Source organism: Somniosus microcephalus, chromosome 23, assembly GCF_052327205.1.
Source record: "Somniosus microcephalus isolate GS21.2 chromosome 23, FLI_Smic_1.0, whole genome shotgun sequence".
Lineage (NCBI taxonomy): Eukaryota > Metazoa > Chordata > Chondrichthyes > Squaliformes > Somniosidae > Somniosus > Somniosus microcephalus.
The window spans coordinates 2423804-2434412 of record NC_141009.1 but is presented as its reverse complement, the minus strand read 5'-3'; the positions used below and the strand labels follow the sequence as shown (position 1 = coordinate 2434412).

The 10609-nt window shown below is 47.7% G+C and overlaps 1 protein-coding gene across 1 annotated transcript in view; it reads right to left on the bottom strand.

The window, feature by feature from the left end:
• The window catches only part of olfm1a (olfactomedin 1a), a 45706-nt gene that overhangs the window by 26056 nt on the left and 9041 nt on the right, over nucleotides 1-10609 (bottom strand). The window contains exon 2 of the mRNA XM_085965198.1: nucleotides 8356-8511. Within this exon, the coding sequence (XP_085821324.1) occupies nucleotides 8356-8502 (147 nt within the window). The 5' untranslated portion in view covers nucleotides 8503-8511. The remainder of the gene's footprint in view (nucleotides 1-8355; nucleotides 8512-10609) is intronic.

Below are 10609 nucleotides of genomic sequence, written 5' to 3'. Positions count from 1 at the left end.
CTGAGTAATTACCTTTAACCCCTACTCTCTATTCTGTTTTGTAGACTGCTTGCTCTCCATTCTGCTACTTGTCCCCTGACTCCACATGTTCTGACCTTAGTCATGAATCTACCAGGTGGTACCTTATCGAAGACCTTTCAAAAATCCAAATACATTACATCTACTGCATTACCCTGGTCTACCCTTTCTGTTACTTCTCCAAAGAATTCAGTAAAGTTGGTTAAAGATGACCTTCCCTTTTGGAACCCGTGCTGACTACTCTATTATATTTTCAGTTTATAGATATTTTTCTATTACATCTTTGAGTAAAGATTCCATCATCTTTCCTACCACTGACCTTAAACTAACCATTAGCCTATAGTTCCCTGGACTTGTTCTATCTCGCTTTTTAAAATATAGGAATCACATTAGCTGTCTACGAGTTCTCTTTTATTCTCTATTCCCTTTTCTAATGAATTGTTATATATGTAACAGTGTCTCTGCTATCTCCTCCCTAACCTCTTTTAATGTGCGGGGATGCAATCCAAGGGCTTTAAACTCTCTAAATTTCATTACATTTGTTTATTAATTATCCCCTTTCTATTTTAAATGTTTTTATATCTTTTTTGATCTCTTCTACAAATGTCACACCTTTAACATAGTAAAACGTCCCAAGGTGCTTCACAGGAGCGTCATCAAAAAAATGACACTGAGCCACATAAGGCGATATTAGGGCAGGTGACCAAAAGCTCAATCAAAGAGGTCGGTTTTAAGGAGTGTCTTAAAGGAGGAGAGGGAGGCGGAGAGGTTTAGGGAGGGAATTCCAGAGCTCGGGGCCCAGGCAGCTGAAGGCACGGCCACCAATGGTGGAGCGATGGGAATCGGGGATGCGCAAGAGGCCAGAATTGGAGGAGCGCAGAGGGTTGTGAGGTTGGAGGAGGTTACAGAGATAGGGAGAGGCGAGGAGGGCAATGGAGGAATTTGAACACGAGGATGAGAATTTTAAAATCGAGGTGTTGCTGGACCGGGAGCCAATGTAGGTCAGTGAGCACAGGGGGTGATGGGTGAACGGGACTGGGTGTGAGTTAGGACACGGGGCAGTGAGCACAGGGGGTGATGGGTGAACGGGACTGGGTGTGAGTTAGGACACGGGGCAGTGAGCACAGGTGTGACGGGTGAACGGGACTGGGTGTGAGTTAGGACACGGGGCAGTGAGCACAGGGGGTGATGGGTGAACGGGACTGGGTGTGAGTTAGGACACGGGGCAGTGAGCACAGGGGGTGATGGGTGAACGGGACTGGGTGCGAGTTAGGACACGGGGCAGTGAGCACAGGGGGTGATGGGTGAACGGGACTGGGTGTGAGTTAGGACACGGGGCAGTGAGCACAGGGGGTGATGGGTGAACGGGACTGGGTGTGAGTTAGGACACGGGGCAGTGAGCACAGGGGGTGATGGGTGAACGGGACTGGGTGTGAGTTAGGACACGGGGCAGTGAGCACAGGGGGTGATGGGTGAACGGGACTGGGTGTGAGTTAGGACACGGGGCAGTGAGCACAGGGGGTGATGGGTGAACGGGACTGGGTGTGAGTTAGGACACGGGGCAGTGAGCACAGGGGGTGATGGGTGAACGGGACTGGGTGTGAGTTAGGACACGGGGCAGTGAGCACAGGGGGTGATGGGTGAACGGGACTGGGTGTGAGTTAGGACACGGGGCAGTGAGCACAGGGGGTGATGGGTGAACGGGACTGGGTGTGAGTTAGGACACAGGGCAGTGAGCACAGGGGGTGATGGGTGAACGGGACTGGGTGTGAGTTAGGACACAGGGCAGTGAGCACGGGGGGGTGATGGGTGAACGGGACTGGGTGTGAGTTAGGACACGGGGCAGTGAGCACAGGGGGTGATGGGTGAACGGGACTGGGTGTGAGTCAGGACACGGGGCTGTGAGCACAGGTGTGACAGGTGAACGGGACTGGGTGTGAGTTAGGACACGGGGCAGTGAGCACAGGGGGTGATGGGTGAACGGGACTGGGTGCGAGTTAGGACATGGGGCAGTGAGCACAGGGGGTGATGGGTGAACGGGACTGGGTGTGAGTTAGGACACGGGGCAGTGAGCACAGGGGGTGATGGGTGAACGGGACTGGGTGTGAGTTAGGACACGGGGCAGTGAGCACAGGGGGCGAACGGGACTGGGTGTGAGTTAGGACACGGGGCAGTGAGCACAGGGTGATGGGTGAACGGGACTGGGTGTGAGTTAGGACACGGGGCAGTGAGCACAGGGGGTGATGGGTGAACGGGACTGGGTGCGAGTTAGGACACGGGGCAGTGAGCACAGGGGGTGATGGGTGAACGGGACTGGGTGCGAGTTAGGACCCGGGGCAGTGAGCACAGGGGGTGATGGGTGAACGGGACTGGGTGCGAGTTAGGACACGGGGCAGTGAGCACAGGGGGTGATGGGTGAACGGGACTGGGTGTGAGTTAGGACACGGGGCAGTGAGCACAGGGGGTGATGGGTGAACGGGACTGGGTGTGAGTTAGGACACGGGGCAGTGAGCACAGGGGGTGATGGGTGAACGGGACTGGGTGTGAATTAGGACACGGGGCAGTGAGCACAGGGGGTGATGGGTGAACGGGACTGGGTGTGAATTAGGACACGGGGCAGCAGAGTTTTGGATGAGCTGAGGTTTACGGAGTGTGGAAGGTGGGAGGCCGTCCCGGAGTGGGTTGGAATGGTTGAGTCTGGTGCTGTTAATTCCTGGAACGAGCAGGTTCTCTCCTCCCCTGGCTCGTGCGACTCATTCAGGCTTTGATGGCCTGATGATTTTCCAGCCACACGGACATTCTGAATGTTCTGGTTTAGATATTCCAGTATGCCAGATCGGGAAAAATAAAATAACAAATCAATGAAGGTCTTTAAAGTTATGAAGGGGTTTTCGAGCGAGGGGGTTTTCGAGCGAAGGGGTTTTCGAGCGAAGGGGTTTTCGAGCGAAGGGGTTTTCGAGCGAAGGGGTTTTCGAGCGAAGGGGTTTTCGAGCGAAGGGGTTTTAGAGCGAAGGGGTTTTAGAGCGAAGGGGTTTTAGAGCGAAGGGGTTTTAGAGCGAAGGGGTTTTAGAGCGAAGGGGTTTTAGAGCGAAGGGGTTTTAGAGCGAAGGGGTTTTAGAGCGAAGGGGTTTTAGAGCGAAGGGGTTTTAGAGCGAAGGGGTTTTAGAGCGAAGTGGTTTTAGAGCAAAGGGGTTTTAGAGCGAAGGGGTTTTAGAGCGAAGGGGTTTTAGAGCGAAGGGGTTTTGGAGTTAATAGCTAACATGTCTTCACACAGAGTATTGCTGGAGCACAGAGTGTTTTACCACAGGGAGGGGTCGAGGCAGAGACCATCGTCGCATCTTTTAAGGGAAGACTGGTTGAATATCTGAAGCAGAGGAAGGGACTGAACTATGGGGTGAGACGTGGCAGTGGAACTAGATTTGGATTGCTCTAGCGAAGAGCTGGGACAGGCACGATGGGCTGAATGGCCTCCGCCTGTGCCGTAAACGTTTGTGGTCTACGATTATTTAACTTAGCGGGCATAGAGGTCAAATCTTACAAGGCTGACGCAAGATTTTTAAAAATTACCCTCCAGAGGGTAGCGAATGTGGAACAGACTCGCCAAGAAAATTCACTGTGAGACCTTTGAAAAGGAACTGGATCAATAACCAGCAAGAAAGGGGATCGAGAGGCATTAGAATTGTTCGATTCACATGGGGAGAAATAGTAGAGAGATCTTGGGCGGGGGGGGGGGGGGGGAGGAACCCATGATTGGCTCACGGTGATTACGTCTGTGACAAGTGTCTGCTGCTACAGGAACTCCAGCTCCGTGTTGATGAGCTGGAGTCTGAGCTTCAGGCACTGCGACACATCAGGGAGGGGGAGAAGTACCTGGACTCTGTATCAGGAGGTGGTCACACCTATGAAGTTAATTAATTCAGATGTAGCCCATGGTCAGGGACAGGACGGTGTGACTACGAGTGAGGCAGGTACGGGGATCCAGGAGGTAGAACTGGAGGAGCCGCAGCCCTTGCTCTTCTCCAACAGGTTCGAGGTTCTTACTCCCTGTGGGGACAGGAGCAGGGACTGCAGGGAGGATGAGCTACCTGGCCACAGCACCGTGGAACAGGGGGCCATTCAAGAGGGGGGAGTAAATAGAAATGTTGTAGTGGTAGGGGATAGTATTATTAGGGGGATAGATAGAGTTCTCTGCAGCCGAGAGCGAGAGTCCCGAAGGCTGTGTTGCCTGCCCGGTGCCAGGGTTAAGGACATCTCCTCTGGGCTGGAAAGAAACTTGCAGTGGGAGGGGGTGGATCCAGTTGTCGTGGTCCATGTTGGTACAAACGACATAGATAGGACTAGGAAGCCGGTTCTGTTAAAGGAGTATGAGCAGCTCGGGGTCAAATTAAAAAACAGAACCTCAAGGGTAATAATCTCTGGATTATTACTTGAGCCACGAGCGAATTTGGCTAGGACAAATAAAATTAGAGAGTTAAATGCATGGCTCAAAGACTGGTGTGGGAGAAATGGGTTTTGCTTCCTGGGACACTGGCACCAGTACTGGGGCAGGAGGGAGCTGTTCCGTTGGGACGGGCTTCACTTGGCCAGTGCTGGGACTAGAGTCCTGGCGGATCATATAACTAGGGCTGTAGAGAGGGCTTTAAACTAACTAGTGGGGGGGAGGTTCCTAGAGAGCAAATAATAAAAATGACAACAGAGACGGTCATAGACTTAGGTAGCAGTGGGGAAATTAAAAACCAGAGCGTGTCAGGAAGGGGCAGAAGGTATGGAGTAAAAGGTAAAGTAATAAAAAGGGCAAAAGCAGGAACTAAGTGTCACAAAACATATTTGAAAGTTCTCTATCTGAATGCACGTAGCATTCGTAACAAAATAGACGAGTTAATGGCACAAATAACTACATATGGGTATGATCTTGTGGCCATTACAGAAACATGCCTGCAGGGTGACAGGTTATAAACATACCAGGTTATTTAACGATCAGGAAGGACAGGCAGGAAGGAAGGGGAGGTGGGGTGGCTATGTTAATAAAGGAAGGAATCACTGTAATACAGAGAAATGATATTGGGTCAAAAGATCAGGATAATGAAACAGTTTGGGTGGAGGTAAGGAATAATAAGGGGAAAAAAACACTAGTGGGCATAGTCTATCGGCCTCCGAACGGTTGCAACTCTGTTGGACGGAGTATCAATCAGGAAATAGTTGAGGCTTGTAATAAGGGAACATCTATAATTATGGGGGATTTTAACTATCATATTAATTGGACAAATCAAATTGGGCAGGGCTGCCTTGAGGATGAGTTCATTGAGTGTATTAGGGATGGGTTTCTTGAGCAGTATGTAACTGAACCGACCAGGGGGCAAGCAACCTTAGATCTGGTCCTGTGTAACGAGACAGGATTAATTAAAAATGTCCTAGTAAAGGATCCCCTTGGAATGAATGACCATAACATGGTTGAATTCCATATTCAATTAGAGGGTGAGAAGGTTGGATCTCAAACAAGCGTGCTAAGCTTGAATAAAGGAGACTATGAAGGTATGAGAGCGGAATTGAGTAGAGTGGATTGGGAAAATAGATTAAAGGGTAAGACGATACATGATCAGTGGTGTACATTTAAAGAGTTATTTTACAACTTCCAAAAAAAATATATTCCACTGAGAAGAAAAGGGTGTAAAAGAAAAGACAGCCATCCGTGGCTAAGTAAAGAAATTAAGGATAGTATTCGACTAAAAACAAGGGCATATAAGGTAGCCAAATCTAGTGGGAGGATAGAGAATTGGGAAAACTTTAAAAGACAGCAAAAAATAACAAAGATTGATTAAGAAAGGGAAGATAGATTATGAAAGTAAATTAGCAAAAAATATAAAAACAGATACCTGTAGTAAGAGTTTTTATAGTTATATAAAAAGAAAAAGGGTGGCTAAAGTAAATGTTGGTCCCTTAGAGGATGAGACCGGGAAATTAATGGTGGGAAATATGGAGATGGCAAAAACACTGAATTAATATTTTACATCAGTCTTTACAGTAGAAGACACTAAGAATATCCCAACACTGGACAAACAGGGGGCTAAAGGGGGGGGAGGAGCTAAACACGATCAAAATCACTAAGGAAGTGGTACTCGGTAAAATAATGGGACTCAAGGCGGATAAATCACCTGGACCTGATGGCTTACATCCTAGGGTCTTGAGGGAAGTGGCGGTAGGGATTGTGGATGCATTGGTAATAATTTTCCAAAACTCCCTGGACTCAGCAAAGGTCCCGGCAGACTGGAAAACTGCTAATGTAACACCCTTATTTAAAAAGGGCAGTAGACAGAAGGCTGGAAACTATAGACCAGATAGCCTAACATCTGTGGTAGGTAAAATTTTGGAGTCCATTATTAAGGAGACAGTAACAGGACATTTGGATAATCATAATTTAATAGGACAAAGTCAGCATGGTTTTATGAAGGGGAAGTCATGTTTGACAAATTTGCTGGAGTTCTTTGAGGAAGTAACATATAGGGTGGATAAAGGGGAACCAGTGGACGTAGTGTATTTAGACTTCCAAAAGGCATTTGACAAGGTGCCACACAAAAGATTATTGCTCAAGATAAAAAATCACGGATTGGGGGTAATATTCTGGCATGGATAGAGGATTGGCTATCTAACAGAAGGCAGAGAGTTGGGATAAATGGTTCATTCTCAGACTGGCAATCAGTAACTAGTGGTGTTCCGCAGGGGTCAGTGCTGGGTCCCCAACTCTTTACAATCTATATTAACGATTTGGAGGAGGGGACCGAGTGTAACATATCAAAGTTTGCAGATGATACTAAGATGGGAGGGAAAGTAGTGAGTGAGGAGGACATAAAAAACCTGTAAGGGGACATCGACAGGCTAAGTAAGTGGGCAGAGGTTTGGCAGATGGAATACAATACTGGAAAGTGTGAGGTTATGCACTTTGGCAGGAAAAATCGTAGAGCAAGTTATTATCTTAATGGCAAGAAACTGGAAAGTACTGAAGTACAAAGGGATCTGGGGGTCCTGGTGCACGAAACTCAGAAGGTTAGTATGCAGGTGCAGCAAGTGATTAAGAAGGCCAATGGAATGTTGGCTTTCATTGCTAGGGGGATAGAATATAAAAATAGGGAGGTATTGCTTCAGTTGTACAAGGTATTGGTGAGACCGCACCTGGAATACTGCATACAGTTTTGGTGTCCATACTTAAGAAAAGACATACTTGCTCTCGAGTCAGTACAAAGAAGGTTCACTCGGTTAATCCCGGGGATGAGGGGATGGACATATGAGGAGAGGTTGAGTAGATTGGGACTCTACTCATTGGAGTTCAGAAGAATGAGAGGCGATCTTATTGAAACATATAAGATTGTGAAGAAATGTAAGAAGTCACACAACACCAGGTTATAGTCCAACAGCTTTATCCAACAGATTTATTATTCAAATAAAGCTGTTGGACTATAACCTGGTGTTGTGTGACTTCTTACATTTGTCCACCCCAGTCCAACTCCGGCATCTCCACACCAAGATTGTGAAGGGGTTGGATTGGGTGGATGCTGGGAGGATGTTCCCGATGATGGGTGAAACTAGAACTAGGGGGCATAGTCTTAGAATAAGGGGCTGCTCTTTCAAAACTGAGATGAGGAGGAACTACTTCACTCAGAGGGTGGTAGGTCCATGGAATATGCTGCCCCAAAAAGCTGTAGAAGCTACATCATTACATAAATTTAAAACAGAAATAGACAGTTTCCTAGAAGTAAAGGGAATTAAGGGTTACGGGGAGCGGGCAGGAATTTGGACATGAGTCTAGGTTCGGATCGGACATGGCCCTGTGGGTAGCGGAGCGGGCCCAGGGGCCGTGTAGCCTGATCCTGCTCCTATTTCGTGTGTCTAATTCTGCTAGATTCAGGAGATGGTTCTGTGATAGTGGATTGGCGGTTAGGATCAGATCAGCCATGATCTTATTAAATGGCGGAGCAGGCTCGAGGGGCCGATTGGCCTACTCCTGCTCCTATTTCTTATGTTCTTATGAGGTCGTCACCTGGGAAGTGTGGGATGAGCAGATTTGATGGGCTGACTGGCATTATTACCTCATCCTTGTGTTCTTCTGAATGTGACAGAGGAGGTCGTAGATACAGGGGGCTGGTTTGTGATATAACCCAATGACTCGATGGGACACTGGGCTCCTTGCAATAAGGAATCTATGTGACAAAGTCTGTGACATCACAAGATGACAAATTATTCAATGATCACCTGTGTCTGGCCTAACCCTAACCCTAAACATTTCTCCATCCCAGAGATTTGGCCGCGCATGCAGAGTGCGAGTCTATCACCGCGCTCATGTACCTGAAACTGTCGGGAGAGATGTGCTTTGTGATTCTCCTCCACTTGTTTGAATTTTGTTTCCAAGCCTCTCATTTGTGTTTCCATTTTCTCCACATACTGGAGGTCTCGCTGTGTTCGTCGATCCAAGACCTCTATAGATTGAGTCATATTCTGCACCTGGAACATTAAAGGAGGAGTGAGATTGACTTCCGTCACCCGATATGTGGGGCCATTTCTATATTCAGCAGTGGCCCACAGTCCAGCATCCTCAACCTTGCTAGTGAGCTACAGCCAGTAACTCGGCACGTCCGTATATAACACAGGATAGCTGGACACAGGGCCAGTACACGGAGATCGTTTCAACATATTCAAAGAGTTGGGAGAGTCTCACTCAACAGTGCCACCTAATGGCGAGAATATGCAACTGCATTGTGACAGTTGACATAGCAAAATTGAATGGGAAGTGTTGACAGGTGTGACAACAGCAGTCAGGAAGCGCGCACCTCACAGTGTGTTATTATACAATAGGCCCAGCAGAGTAATGTCTGATAATCACCCCACCCCCCGTTACTGTGGTAATCATACCCCCCTCATGGTTACTGCAGTGATAAGTCTCCCCATTACTGTGGTAACATCAGTGGAGATACAGTCAGTAACACAGGGCGCTGAGGAAGGGGTTACTGAGTGACTGTGAGGGAGCTGGATTAACATCAGTAGAGATAGTGTCAGTAACACAGGGCGCTGGGCGAGAGGGGTTACTGAGTGACAGTGTGAAGGAGCTGGATTAACATCAGTAGAGATACAGTCAGTAACACAGGGCGCTGGGGGAGAGGGGTTACTGAGCGACAGTGTGAGGGAGCTGGATTAACATCAGTAGAGATACAGTCAGTAACACAGGGCGCTGGGGGAGAGGGGTTACTGAGTGACAGTGTGAGGGAGGGGGATTAACATCAGTAGAGATACAGTCAGCGACACAGGGCGCTGGGTGAGAGAGGTTACTGAGTGACAGTGTGAGGGAGCTGGATTAACATCAGTAGAGATACAGTCAGTAACACAGGGCGCTGGGGGAGAGGGGTTACTGAGTGACAGTGTGAGGGAGCTGGATTAACATCAGTAGAGATACAGTCAGTAACACAGGGTGATTAAGTGATTATATAATTTTATTGCCATATTATTTGAGCTCTGTTCAGGTTTCTCAATAACAAATTAAATAAAAATATTCAAAAGGTTACTAGAAATAGACCAAATTATTTTAATCATAAACCTTTACTTTTTTTTTATAAAAGAGATCCCGACAACCAGAGTCATGTAAAGGGGTCGTCAGTGCTGAACGGGTTAAATTGTATAAACTTTACACAGAATTGCACAGAAACAGGCCATTCGGCCCATCAGGTCCGTGCTGGTGTTTCTGCTCCACACGAGCCTCCTCCCACCCTCTTCATCTCACCCCATCAGCATATCCTTCTATTCCTTTCTCCCTCATGTGTTTATCCAGCTTCCCCTTAAATGTATCTCTGCTGTTCGCCTCAACCACTCCCTGTGGGAGCGAGTTCCACATTCTCACCACTCTCTGGGGAAAGAAGTTTCTCCTGAATTCCCCATTGGATTTATTAGTGACTGTCTTATATTGACGGCCCCTAGTTCTGGTCTCCCCCACAAGTGGAAACATCTTCTCTACGTCTACCCCTATCGAACCCCCTTCATAATCTTAAAGACCTCGATCAGGTGACCCCTCAGCCTTCTCCTTTTTAAAGAGGCCCAGTTTGTTCAGTCTTTCCTGATGGGTATGAGCTCGCATTTCTGGTATCATCCTTGTAAATCTTTTTTGTACCCTCTCCAGTGCCTCGATATCCTTTTTATAATATAGAGACCAGAACTGTGCACAGCGCTCCAAGTGCGGTCTAACCAAGGTGCTAAACACTTTTAACATAACTTCTCCGCTTTTCAATTCTATCCCTCTAGAAATGAACCCCCAGAGCTTAGTTTACTTATTAAATGGCCTTATTAACCTGCGTCACTACTTTTAGTGATTTGTGAATCTGTTCCCCCAGATCCCTCTGCTCCTCTACCCCATTCAGACCCTTATTTTCCAAGGGCCATGTGGCCTCCTTATTCCTCCTACCAAGATGCACCACCTCACACTTCTCTATATTGAAGTTCATTTGCCAATTACGCGCCCATTCTGCAACTTTAATAATCTTTTCTTGTATTTTGTCGCAGTCCTCCTCTGTATTAACACCCCCTAATATGGCTTGTATTCCCTTGAGTTTAGAAG